Genomic DNA, 15326 nt, shown 5'->3' on the forward strand with positions numbered 1-15326 from the left:
AAATCAACACTGGCGCCTCTAATGCTTGCACGAGGATTGTTACGAAAATATTCTAATATTTCCTCATTCCGCCTATTTATTCGATGTTCCGGCCTTCTGTTTTTTAGTAAGTATTTTGACACACAACCAGTTTCATTAAAAACTCTATTTATTCGTTGAACCGTGCTTCTACTTACTGCAGGTCTGTCGGGATGTCTGTTGTTAAATTCTCTGGCAGCTTCTCCTGCTTGAAGATAGTTATCACCCACTAAACGAATAATTTCAATTTTATCCCTAATATTTAATTGTTCCATAATGCAAATAATATTTCTTGATACAACACTTTTCTGCGTGCTATTAAATTAATATTCAATTCTACGCTGCAAGAATTGACAGCTAATAAACCCATTGTTGTGGATTGTTTTTCCAAGAGAACTACCGACGCGTCATCGACAGATTTCAACCGAAGGACACACAAGAGAAAACCCAAAACAGGGCCGTCCTAATGTAATTCCAGATTTCGACATGGTAGAGGTCGTGTACCTGCTTGTAGTACGACCGAGCCGCGGTACAACATTGTTTCTTTTAAATGGTTTTTAGAAAGGGCCCGATGTGATGCGGTGAGAACGTCAAAACTGTCAAATAAAATATGTTTATTAGAGTCGGGGAATTAGGTAGCTTTATCTGCGTTGATATGTTTATTGGTGATGAGATTTTACGTTTTTTTTTCAGTTGGTGTAATGGGTTGTCGTTTGATTTTAATGAAGATTTAGTATTTTCTTTCTTTTTTTGTTTTTCTTGGTTAGTTGAGATGAACAAAAGTCATTACTGACATATTCTGGTACTATTGCTTGTATACACGGAAAAAAATCATTTCTATATTCAAGAACAATCATACACTTAAAATTTTACACTTTCTTTAAGGATAGTATTCTTTCCATGAGTACAACAAATATTTGGAACTATTTTACTTTTACACTTGCTAAGTATAAATGCTTTTATATAATAATAAGTAGTATTCTTAACTTTTTCAAAACTTTTACTTGAAATCGGTGTATTAAGACTTTAAATAAGTATATTATTCTCGGCGCGAGAATAACACCCCATTTCCAAGAGTTACTATTTTTATATTAAGTGACCATCCCCAACAGCAACAACGCAACAGTGCATTCCTGATTCCTATCTTCATTTGGTTTCTGTTTCTCCTCTGCGACACGAGACGCGCCGGGTACTTTATATAATATATTACCACCAATGTATAAGGAATAATGCATATTAAAATGGAGTCCCCCTAACCTCCAACCAATGTCATCAAATAATGTAGGATTATTGCTAAACTTACCTTGAAATTTTGGGATCAAGTCGTCATCTCCCATGCCTGAAGAAGGTCCTTCATTTTCACATATCACAAGCACAAACGATAACAAGAAAACTTCATAATTTTATAAACTACCTTGTCGGCGCGTCTAGTAACTAACCTAAAAGTAAGAAGAGGCTTTATTTTATAGTAGGTGATATTAGACTTGAATAAAGTAATTATTACACAAAGAATTACTATACTTAATGCAATAATTTGCTAATTTACAAATAAGTATAAGTAGTACTCGAAACAAGATTTTATCTCGAATTGTCTGGAGTGTAGTTATAATCTTAATTTCAATACTAGGTGGTAAATCTTAGATAAAAGATAAATTTTCTTAGCTTCTAAGGATAAGGTTTTCTTGAAAAGAAGTATAACTAGATTTGCGGAATGGGGAAACTAGCATATCGTTGGTTCAAGATTAATATTCTTTAAGCCAGTTTAGCTTTTTTTCCGTGTAGCTTAAAATATATCCTAAAATATGGAGAACAAAAAAATATATATGATAACTCACCCATTTTACCTTCACTGTCCTAATAATTATCGTCATATTTTAGTGGAGTGCCCAGAGACTTTTACCTCGGAATTCAATTACTGTGAGTTCATTAATGTGAAACCTTCTGTATTGTGTTTTATGGATAATTTTATATTTGCCCATTTTTTTTCATTGCGTTTAATTTTTTTATTTTAGTAAATTCTTAGTTATTTCCTTCTTAACTTTTTGATTTTTTTTATTTTTTTTTCTAATTAAATTTATTGAAATAGATGAATCGAATGCATAAGCTATACCTATTCTGCTTATATTCTAATCATTGAAATTTTAATTGAATCGAATTATACAGGATGGCGCGTCATATACGACGCGGTTTTTGCAAGGAGAACAAAGGTTTATATTGAAGTGAAATTTTGGAAGCTTATGTAAGTCAATTTAAAGTATTTTCTAAAGTTATATAGAGTTCTACAGGGTGTCCCCAAAAAAATTACACATCAAAGTTGTGTTTTTTGTAATGGAACATCCTATATATAAATTGATTTTCTAGACTCTTTCTAAATTAAAAATAAAACTCCCCATCTGTTTTTCCCCATCATTTCTTTTAGTATAAGTTTGAAGCACCCTGTGGAATATGTTAACACAGCAAGTAATTTAAAAATCATTTTATCATCTAGATACATCCTTTCTCGATAGTTTGTTTTTTGGTTCATCTCGTTAGCCTTATTTTTGTTGGAGATATTCGCTTTTGAAGAGAACATTTTTTCGTAATTTTTACATTAAGACCATGCCTTTGCTTTTGGTCCTAGTCAACAGATCTAGTAAGTTCTGGTCCCGAATCAGTCCTTCTTGACATAAAATTTGCTTCATTTAAATTATTTTTATTATTTTTTTGTTCTTCTTATAGCAAAATAAAACACTGACTCACCACAATACACCAAAACACTTTTACTTTTACACTAGACGCGCGGTTCGCTAACCATGCTAGCATCATCAGCAGATGATTAAAAACTAAGTTTCTACTACCTAACCTACCAAATGTATTGTTTTCACTTTTGCAACTAAATAGTCGGCTGACAAAAAATTACATGTCAGTGCGTACCCTAATTATCCTAAAAAAACTCACAAGAGAAATGCAGAAAAATGCATGCTTCATTTAGAAATATGTAATAATTACTTTTATTCAAATAATATGCGATAATAATTGTTTTGAGTAGTGTATTTGTTACGATAATTTATATGTATTTCAGTAATTTTATTTTAAATTATTTATGAATAAATTCTCACGATAAAAAGAGTTGATTTTGTTTATACTGTCTTATACATAAAAATTAGAATAGCGATATGAAAGACTGATATGTTCCTTTTCCGCATGGTAACGGTTAAAAGTTGATATATTATGAGTAATATAAATGCATTATATTACCACAGCCTAATTTAACATCGACTTTTTCTAAAATATCGACGCCTTCCGAACACGACGGACGGTCCTTCGCCCATCTCTACTCCGAATTCCCGCCGTCGCTCCTGCTGCTGCTGCCGGCTGCATGCAGGAGCCTCGGCGGCGGCGGCGGCGGCCACGATCCATCCATCGCCAAAACCTCCTACCTCTCTCTCTCGCACCTCTTCTCTCTCGCCCGCCGTTGCAATTACCAAAAGAGCGGCAACGCCGTCGCCCCCCGCGGCCCCCCATCCATCCCGCCCCCCTAGCGCTCTTCCCCCGCCCCCTCGCCCGGCGCCCGCCGCCACCGCCACCGCCGTCAGTGGATCGGTCTTTTGGGCGAAATCGTATGCAACTTGTCGCGGTGCATCGCGCCGCTCGACGCGGCTCAGTCTTCGCGCGCTACACTCTGCCACCCGGTGACCAGTAGTAGTGTGATCCATTATGTGACTAGTGATTCTGTGACTTGTGACACCCTTTAAACACGTAAAATTATTCGAAAAAAAAATACACCCGAAACGACGCGTACGCAAAAGAAAACGGTTAAGAAGACGAGCGGACCGGACGGACGAACGGACTTCCTCGAATCGAAAATAAGAAAACGCAGATTTATTGTATTTTTTGAGGAAGACCGAAAATATGGCCATCAACTTCTCGGCATCGTTCGCTGCTTGCCTGGCCGCCGGCCTCAAAGTACCCCGGCAAATAATGTACTGCATCTCGCAAGGTAAGGGTTCGTTTTTTTTTCATTTGTAAAAATCTGATTGCAAAGATTTACTTCTTTGTATAAAACGCTTTTGGAGTGCACAAAGATAAAGAATGGGTTACTAAAATTAATCTTCAGTAACCAAAAGATGCATAAGATGCATTCAACAGCATCAATGAGTAGATAAAATTATAATATCTCAAAATTCTATTTATTTTGTAAGGGTTTGTTTTTCTTTTCATTTTTAAAAATCTGATTGCAAAAATTTACTTCTTTGTATAAAATGCTTCTGGAATGCACAATGGTAAAGAATGGGTTATCAAAATTAATCTTCAGTAACCAAAAGATGCATAAGATGCATTCAACAGCCATCATTCAGTAGATAAAATTATAAAATCTCAAATGTATTTAGTATTATATTTATTATTAAGGTACATATTTTTTCAACAATTAAATCATACCTATTTGTTTTTCATTAAAATCCGATTATTGTTTTACCCAACAAATGGACCGAGATATAGAAAGAACCGCCCGCCAAATGTTAATTATGAATAAAGGACAAACAAATGTAATAATAATATACATAAAAAATAATTTAAAAAAATGATAATAATTTCCTTTTATTTTAACTTTTAATTTGTTTGCAATTATTTTTTTGCATACTATATGGAGTAATATACTGGATTTTATGGACAAAACATATTAAACCCTTTCGCGGGTGGTTCCTTTTTGTACCTCACGGTCCAACTAAACTATTTACACCTTTAGAAGGATTACCACGATTACAAAAAATAAGCAATAAATAAATGGATTTAAAATTTTACTAACCGTTGTAACCAATAGGTGCTAGTAATTTATTATCAGAATATAATTATTATATCCCGTTGAATGTAATCATTTACTGACGATAGTTTAACCTGGAAAACGTGCATAAAAATTATTTTTTTAATAGGTATGTAGCAAAAATATTTTTGGGTTAAATTTTTTACGTATTCCAAACTAAGATTTAAAAAAAAAATCCTGTATGGGTATTTCGCCACTGCACTGCAAGAAAATCTACAAAATAAAATAATTATTTTTTGTAAACACTAAAAACGACTATCCACCACATTTTATTGACAAAACATTAAACGAAATACAAACCCCAAATCATAGACACAATGATAACAATACACAATATATACAACTTACAATTCCATACATACGAGGCGTTTCGGAAAAAATAAGAACGATAGGAAAACAATATAACATACGAACATCTTTCAAAACACAAAATACAATTAGATCCATTTTATCACATACTAAACCAATCAATACAGAACAACAAACAAAAAATCTAATATACCAAATACCCTGTGAATGCGATAAATTTTACATTGGTGAAACATCTGGACCCTTAAATGTTAGAATTAAAGAACATAAAGATTATTTAAGAAAGGGAGATTTTCACAAATCTAAGATTTGTCAGCATTCTTGGGACACAGGGCACAGAAAAAATGTTAATAACGCCAAAACTATAATGAAAGAAGCGATAGCCTCTAAAAGAAAAATAAAAGAGGCTTTTTTAATTCAATCTAATAAAAATAAATGTATTGCTCATGCATCTGTAGATGTTAGTAATGTATGGCAATCGCTTCTTTGATTTTAAAGAACAATAGATACAAGATAAATAAACATAACATACGTAAAATTTAAAAATAATCATACAGAAAGTTTGGGGCTTTTTGGTTTTACCTTATTAAGTAATTGTTATCAAGTAGTAATTGTTAATTTTGAAGTTTAAGTATCAAGTTAAAAATGTCCTTTTAACAGAACGTCAACGGTTTCTTGTAGACGTATCTGTTTTAAAAAAGTAAAGTGTTCTCGAATAGTTGAATTTAAATATTTTAAATAGTTTTTTTCTTTATTCTTTGTATTTTTTTTGCTTCCGACGACGGAAAGAGATAACTTTCCGAAACGTTAAGCATTTTTTTTTTGCTTTGTTAGGCAAATTTGTATTACCGTAAACATAACTTCTGACAAGCAGTGTTTAGGTTTAACGCAGAAGTGTTTACAAAAAATAATTATTTTATTTTGTAGATTTTCTTGCAGTGCAGTGACGAAATACCCATACAGGATTTTTTTTTGGAAAGATGAATCCGCCACATAGGTATAGATATTTTATTAAGATTTTTACATTTGCGAAATGTGTTTTTCTTTTGTGAATAGTCCAGGAGGCAATAAAGATTTTCGGTACTTATTTTCCCAGTCAGCAAACACCGATAGAATTTTTCGGTATCTTATTTTAAGCAAATTTCATATATATTGTAAGAGAGGTTTTCCGATGAGTTGGGGCGGAAAATGCGTTAAAAAGTACAAATATACTGCACTTTTTTCCAGCGATAAAAATAATTCTATTAGTGAGAGATGTGCAGTTAAAAAAAAGGCTGGCTAATCTGTGAGAATGGGTAATATGTCCGGCAGGTGAAAAATTGGATAAAAATTATTTAAACCATCGCCCTTATTTTCGCAATCCTAAACATTTGTCAGATGATAGTTTATATGATAATTACAGGTGCAAAATATAGCCTGGCTCATGTGGAACATTCCGAAAATCTTGCCAGACTCGTCCAACGCTTGTCAGGCGCGCTAAATGCGGCATGTACAATTATACAGGGCGGGTCAAATTCGACGCTTTTAAATGGAAACACCTTTTTCTATAGGAGATAGACAAAATCTAATATCGGTGTCTGGAGCTCAATTTTTGTCAAAAATATGATGGTGAAAACCGCATATCCATATCTGTTACCGTTTCGGAGTTACGGGGTGTTTTTCAAAAATATGCATTTTTAACAAATCATTGTAACTTTTTTGCTATGGAAAATTTTGTATTTTTATTAAAACATTTCCAAAGCACCTTTTTACGTAGAATTTAATGGTTTAAGTATAATTTTTTTAAAATTAATAATTTAAGAATTTTCAACAGAAAATTTGATTTTTTATATGGGACACCCTGTATATTTTTAATTTATTGAAAAGAATTTAAAATTACCTTTCCAAAAATATAACACACTTGATATTTTGCTCGATTCCTCTTCGAGATATATAGAGTATATAAAAATTCGCCCGCTTTAAATAAGTAGGCTTTGAACGGCACCGGCTGTAATGCAAAAAAATTCTAGCTGTGAGCATCAACTAAAACGAAAATAATATTTGCTATGTGTGATGCCGAATTTTATAACAATTTAAAATATATTTAACCAACACCAACACATTTAAACTATATCTAATAACAATAAAAATAAATAGCAAACCTAGACATAAGATTTTGCTACAGGTGTTCGGCATATCGACCTTATGTTATCGACCCTATCTGTTATGGACAGACGAGGCAGTTTTTGAACATTCCTCGCGGAATTCATTAACTCAGTGGGGGTGAAAGAGACCCTTTCATAACTGCTAAGTATTTTTAATTCTTGTCTAGATTATACGGAAGAATAAGGAACCTTTATTCGCAAATATATCCATAGGATTAGATCCATGGGCTCTAAGTTAGGCGGCCTCGACGGCCAACGGCTGGCATCTTGGTTAGCTATCCAATTATTCTTGAAATTGGCTGCAAAAATTTGCTAATAACTTCAGCGTTCAGAGGCGGTGCGTCGTCTTGCTGGAAAAATATGTTTTCGAGTTCCGCACATCAATATCTGTTACCGTTTCGGAGTTACGGGGTGTTTTTCAAAAATGTACATTTTTAACAAATTGCTGTAACTTTTTTGCTATGGAAAATTTTGTATTTTTATGAAAACATTTCCAAAGCACCTTTTTACGTAGAATTTAATGGTTTAAGTATAATTTTTTTTAAAATTAATAATTTAAGAGTTATCAACAGAAAAATTGATGTTTTATTTGGAACACCCTCTATATTTTTAATTAACTGAAAAGAATTTAAAATTACCTTTCCAACAATATAGCACACTTGATATTTTGTTATAACCCCCTTCGAAATATAGAATTTTTAAAAGTTTGCCACTTTTAACTAGTAGGCTTTGGATCCCTTATTGATGATCTGAAAAACATATTTTTCCAGTAAGACCACGCACCGCCTCTGAACACTGAAGTTATCAGCAAATTTTTGCAGCCAAGTTCAAGAATAATTGAATAGCTAACCAAGATCCCAGCCGTTGGCCGTCGAGGCCGCCTGTCTTAGTGCCCATGGATCTAATCCTATGGATATTTTGCGGAAAAATAAAGGTTCCTTATTCTTCCGTATAATCTAGACAAGAATTAGAAATACTTAGCAGTTATGAGAGGGGGTATTTCACCCCTACTGAGTTAATAAATTCCGCGAAAAATGTTCAAAAACTGCCCCGTCTGTCCATAACAGAAGACGGTTGATATGTCGTAGCAAACACCTGTAGCAAAATCTCATATCTTGGTTTATTTTTATTGTTATTAGATATAGTTTAAATGTGTTGATGTTGGTTAAATATATTTTAAATTGTTATAAAATTCGGCATCACTCATAGCAAATATTATTTTCGTTTTAGTTGATGCTCACAGCTAGAATTTTTTTGCATTACAGCCGGTGCCGTTCAAAGCCTACTTATTTAAAGCGGGCGAATTTTTATATACTCTATATCTCGAAGACGAATCGAGCAAAATATCAAGTGTGTTATATTTTTGGAAAGGTAATTTTAAATTCTTTTCAATAAATTAAAAATATACAGGGTGTCCCATATAAAAAATCAAATTTTCTCTTGATAATTCTTAAATTATTAATTTTAAAAAAATTATACTTAAACCATTAAATTCTACGTAAAAAGGTGCCTTGGAAATGTTTTCATAAAAATACAAAATTTTCCATAGCAAAAAAGTTACAGCAAATTGTTAAAAATGCATATTTTTGAAAAACACTCCGTAACTCCGAAACGGTAACAGATATCGATACGCGGTTTTCACCATCATGTTTTTGACAAAAATTGAGCCCCAGACACCGATATTAGTTTTCGTCTATCTCCTATAGAAAAGGGTGTTTCCATTTAAAAGCGTCGAATTTGACCCATCCTGTACCTCTTGATCTTTTGCCGTTTTTTTTCTCTAAGACCTGTGTTATGGTAAACAGATGATCCACAGTAGACCTTCCCGCTCTAAAATCCGCCTGTTCTTCTATTTCTATCTCTTTATATTCATTTATTGATTATAGTTCATGATAGTATCAAAAGATAGGTTAATTTCTGTTAAAAAATCTGTAAAAATTTTTGCATCGGCAAATTTTCAGCCAGACTGACTTTCCACCATTTTGGATGTGTCAGACAATGGACCAACATGACTCATGGTTCAATGATTCATTTTAATAAATGTCAAATATTTATGACTGGAAAAATAAGTACATTTTTTTAATTTATTTAGAAAACCCATCCAAAAAGTTGAGCCAGACTCACAAATTGTCATAGGAAAGGAAAATAAGTAGATAAAAATGTCACTGCCTCCTGGACTAGAAGGAAAATTGTATTATGTCAAAAAATCAAACTATTTTGTTTCAATTCTTTCCAGCATTTCCACAAAAATACATCTATTTAAAAGTCTAATTGATTTAAAGGAAGGCAGTAGTAGTAAAACATTGGTAGAGATGCATCAAAATAAGTATAAAATATTTATGCATAATATACATCAAAACCGTGGCAAATATAATGAACATCCGCCGCTATCTTCAGGCCGCGCGCCGGTGGTAATGCTTTACTGAATGATATGTCTTTTTTCATTCTTTTCATATGTTGCGCATACCTATAGTCTGTGAAACGAATAACTTTGAATTTGACAGTTCCCACGGGCTTTTCTAGTGTTAATTTTATTAGGTTAGCAACTTGCGACCATGCTGACGCACTGCCGTCTCTAATAGAACAGCCTCGGAGCGAGATTTATGACGTCACGCTAACATAATTATTCCTTACATTTGACTATGGCTGAAATCGTACTCCATAGTCAATGTAGATAGTTTTAGTGTTAAGAATAATAATTTTAAAAAAATATGTGGTCATCTTTTGACAAGTTTATATTAGTTTATTAATTGCAGTAAACATTATGTGGTTTGTGGTGTGAATATTTTATATGCAATTTTTTGGATTATATTCGACACTATATTTTTATATGACACAACACTGATGAAGGCTATAATGTTAGCCGAAACGTTTTTTTTAAACCAAAAAAATAATGAAAAACCTAATAAAAACTTAATCAGCGTTTTTCGCGAACCTAAATCCCAAGAAAATCAAAAATTTTAGAATAATTTTACATTATAAAATGACAGCGATCTTTATTTCATAGCCATCGCTGACGCATTTTTTTCTATGATATTGTATTATTTGCAAATATAATTTTTCGAACATTGATACTTGCAAAATATATGTACATATAAATTTTGTGAATGCAAATAATAATAATAATAATAACACTATTAGTATATATTGAATGTTTTTTGTTAAATTAGATCGATTTTCAAGCCCCAAAATTTAAAATATATTTTACATTTTACCCATTATCTTATGTACCTATTCATTATATGTATATTGTAAAATATTTGCTGCATTTGTATGGTTCATAGTTTATTTGCCAAAGTATTTATTACTATAAATAGGTATATATTATATTTATTAACTGTATATTATGTATATTTCATGTAAACTATATCATTTTTAAAATACACACCAAAAATACGAGGAATAATTATGTTTTCCATATTTATTAATCCGTATCTAATTAGCGTGACGTCATAAATCTCGCTCCAAGGCTGTTCTATTACAGACGGCATTGATCTGATATTTAGAAATGTCAAAAGCTGATGACATTTTACTTTTGACAATTATGCCATTTCGTGTTGATTTTTGCAAGAAGAGGAAGAACTGTCACTTGTTTTATTATTTTCCTTTTCTATTTCACGTAAGTAAAAAGAGTTACCTATCTGATTCGTTCAGGCACTCAATTTAAAGAATACTTAAAGAATATCAGTAACTTTTTTGACAGAGGGATTTTATATTTGCCATGTTGGTAAAAAATAACGCTCAAAATTCAAAGTTATTCATTTTATAGACTATAGTACAGGTTTATCTTGTTTTATTTTTTTGAAAATTTGATAAATTTTGGTAGTTTGAAATAAAAATGTGTATTAAAATCTTCTGCGATTCACAAAAAATAAGCATTAAGTTATTAAACCGGATTGAACTAAACGTTCTCAATATATCTTCGAAGTGTTGGATATAATCATTTACTGCAGACATTATATATCGGAAAACATGCTACAATCTAGTGCTCCTTCATTTCTAATTTTATATTATTATTATTTATTATACCAATATGCCTGCATGTTATGCTTTATACATATAGTTTTAGTTTTTTTTGTAGCCTACAAGGTACTCTGGCAACCATGTCCTTTTCGACTTAACATTTTTCAAGCTCATCACAAACCGTATGATGAAAATATTCTGTAATCAAGCGTTCAAAAATTTCTAATGGAATTATTACCCAAGAACAGATTATTACCTACACAAAAATTGTTAATTCATCAGAACACTTGATCGTAAAATGTTTTAATCTTGAACTTACCTGTGTACAGGGTTGTTCACCACATACGACACGGAATATTGTAGCTAAACGATTAGATTTTTACAAATTGTAAGTTTTGGGTTCGTTGAAGGACTATTAGAGCTACAATTTAAAAATATTTTTACAAGATACAGAGTGTCCCAAATAAATAAAAAATATCAAAGTTGTATTTTTTTAATGGAACACCCTGTATATTATTACATTTTTAGTTTCTACGATTAAAATAAAGGTAAATTTAATTAAGATTTATTGCACTTAAACCTTACCGTTTTTGAAATATTTGCAATTTTGTGAAATTGCAGTATAAATTTTAAGGCTTCATTTCTCCGAGGGTATCAAAGTTTTTAATATTAAATATTTACTGAAGTTTATTTATTGATCAGTTATTGTGTTGCAATAATAAAAATTTTACTACCTTATACAGAGTGTCTAAATATTTATTTTAAATAATTATTAGCTTTAAACGGCAATAACTTGTTTAATTTAAATGGAACACCCTGTATATTTTATAAGAATCAGATGCACAATTTAATTGACTATCAAATTGTATTATACCATTTTTACCTGTCTCTTCAAGTTTCCGTAGAAAATGCATTTTATTGTAATTTAGAACTCATTTATCAATATACCCATGGAATACTGACATTTTAAATTATTTTTAAACATGTACCAAATTTTTAAAGAGTACAGATACTGACATTGTCGATATAGTTTGTTTATTTCATTCAAAAATAAAAAAAACTGTTTAAATATTTGTTAAAGAGGACCAATTAATATGTTTCCAGTATTCAAACTACATTAATTGACTGTTTGCGTTGATTAATAATAATTGCTTCAAATACTAAAAAACTGAATTATGTATGTGTATTAGATAGCGTGGTAAAAAAACTAACACCTTAAAAATGTTATTTCACTTTTTGACAAATGCTTATTTATAACAACAGAGACGTTCATTTTCATAACTTATTATTATATTGATTTCTAATTCAAATCCACATTTATTTAGAATAATTTATTAACGAACACAATTAAGTATGTAATTAATTAGTATTTGGGCAGAAATACTGGTGGTATATTTAATTAAAGGTATACACTTTTATAAAGTTTAAATAGTTTTCTTTTTGCATACAAATGGGCTAGTAATATTATCATTTTACTAAAAACGATAATATGACTAGCCTGTACATTTTGTAGATTTGTTGTTTTAAAAACAATCTAAAATGTCAATATTCCATGGGTATATTGATAAATAAGGTCTAAATTATAAGAAAATGCATTTTCTATGAAAACTTGAAGGGATAGGTAAAAAATGGTATAATGGCAATTTGATAGACAATTAAATTGTGCATCTGATTCTGATAAAATATACAGGGTGTTCCATTTAGATTAAACAAGTTATTGCCGTTTAAAGCTAGTAATTATTTAAAATAAATTTTTAGACACTCTGTATAAGGTAGTAAAATTTTTATTAATGCAACACAATAACTGATCAATAAATAAACTTCAGTAAATATTTAGTATTAAAAATTTTGATACCCTCGGGGAAATGAAGCCTTAAAATTTATACTGCAATTTCACAAAATTGAAAAAATTTCAAAAACGGTAAGGTTTAAGTGTAATAAACCTTAATCAAATTTACCTTTATTTTAATCGTAGAAACTAAAAATGCAATAATATACAGGGTGTTCCACTTAAAAAAATACAACTTTGATATTTTTTATTTATTTGGGACACTCTGTATCTTGTAAAAATATTTTTAAATTTAGCTCTAATAGTCCTTCAACGAACTCAAAACTTACAATTTGTAAAACTCTAATCGTTTAGCTACAATACTCCGTGTCGTATGTGGTGAACAACCCTGTTTAATAGAGCTGTATACAGGGTGGTCCGAACTGTATTCCGGAAACTTCGGCAGCATATTCTGCACATAAAAATCAGTAAAAAAGTTCGTATAAATGTATGCCCTAAAATGCTTAGTTTCGGGGATACAGGGTGTAGAAATTTCATATTTATTTTGTTTTCTTTTCCAAATAATATCTGAAGTAACGTCAATATTTGGATGAAAATTGGTGTCTGGCAGTTTTTTGACATGAGAAATTTGATTTTGATGCCAATATGACTCCAACTTGTAGAGGGTGCCACCTACACATTTTTTAACTCGTTTGAAGAGTAATAACTTTTCGTCTGTACCTGTATAAAACTATGGAGTTAAAAAATATACATTTTCATGACTTTTTACGTAAAAAATACCTCTTGGTAAAAATCGCTACGGGTAATGGTTTTCGAGATATTTGGAATCGAAATGATCAATACCTGTCATCATTGACATATAAACATGTTGACTAAATAGTTACTAGACTGAGATCATAAACAAAGAATATACCTAGCTAGAAAAAGAATGGACTCTGCCATACTGAAAAATGGTCCTACAGAAGTGGCGCCATCTATTGAGTAGGGCTTGTTTTAAATGGATCGAAGCGCGGGCTTTTTAAATGAGCGTATTTACTAAATAATTTTACTCTAAAATAATTAAATTTGATTATTAAATATTATTTTTTACACAAATTCAAAAATACTAATAACAAGTATCGTTGTGATGTGTAAAAAATAAGATTTAACAGTATAATATATACAATTATTAAATAAAATTAAAGCCACACATGTGAAATATTATTTATTATTTAAAGTTCTTATTTATAAGTCAAATATTTAAACATCGTTTATTATAATAAAACAAGACCGACGTAATACGCCCAAAGTTTTGTAAATGGAGTAAGAATTTAAATAGGTACTTAAATGATGGCAAAAATAAAAGACTTACATTATATTTTTAGAGCCAGAAACAAAAGGAATTGTCTAATTAAAACACATATAACAAATTCATAGAACAAATTATAGTTTTAAAAACGTTTTGATAATCATTTATTTGATAATATTATGATTGGCGCTATGACAACGACAATATTTTTTGAGAATTTGACAATAATATGACAATGGCCGCTGGAAACAATGGAAACTACAAAAAAATTCTGATTTACCGCCATCTGGCAATAACTAGTAGCAACTTCTTAACCTAAAAATTAATTGCACTACCACCTAGTGGCTAGGGCTGGAACTACCGTATGATCGAAAAAAAAACGGCGTCCAGTTGGCTTGGAAATGACGATCACTGACATTTCGCATATAATTTTACATATAAAATGACAGCGATCTTCATTTCATAGCCATCGCTAACGCCGTTTTTATTCGATCATACGGTATTTTATTTGAGATTTCCGTGGAACCGCTTTTGCTATTTCACTTTCCCGCCCCTGATCATAAATTTGAAAGTTGTTGTTACAAAAGTACAACAGAAACTGTTTTATCCTCATTTTTTTGCAGAAAAGTTAAAAATTAATTTAAAAAATTAAAAAAATTTCCAAATTTATTATTTCAGTCAAGTAATTATCTACTCAACGTGTTTATTTTCTGTCAATAATGACATGTATTGACTATTTTCATTCTAAATATCTTAAGAACGGTTGCTAGTAGCGATTTTTACCAAGATACATTTTTTACGTAAAAAGTCATGGAAATGTATATTTTTTCACTCCATAGTTTTATACAGGTATGGACGAAAAGTTATTACTCTTCAAAACAGTTAAAACACATATAGGTGGCGCCCTCTTCAAGTAGGAGTCATATTGACATCAAAATCAAATTTCTCATGTCAAACAACTCTCAGACACCAATTTTCATCCAAATATTGAAGTTACTTCATAAATTATTTGGA

General features: G+C 31.0%; 1 protein-coding gene across 4 annotated transcripts in view; it reads left to right on the forward strand.

The window, feature by feature from the left end:
* Window positions 1–3616: 3616 nt before the first annotated feature.
* Window positions 3617–15326, forward strand: part of LOC115888636 (zinc finger protein 502-like) — a 136355-nt gene continuing 124645 nt past the window's right edge. For all 4 annotated transcript variants that reach the window (XM_030908405.1, XM_030908408.1, XM_030908407.1 and 1 more), the window contains exon 1: window positions 3617–3997. In XM_030908405.1, the coding sequence (XP_030764265.1) occupies window positions 3910–3997 (88 nt within the window). In that variant the 5' untranslated portion in view covers window positions 3617–3909. The remainder of the gene's footprint in view (window positions 3998–15326) is intronic.

This window comes from Sitophilus oryzae, unplaced genomic scaffold (assembly GCF_002938485.1).
Source record: "Sitophilus oryzae breed Bouriz unplaced genomic scaffold, Soryzae_2.0 scaffold_805_pilon_pilon, whole genome shotgun sequence".
In the NCBI taxonomy this organism is placed as follows: domain Eukaryota; kingdom Metazoa; phylum Arthropoda; class Insecta; order Coleoptera; family Curculionidae; genus Sitophilus; species Sitophilus oryzae.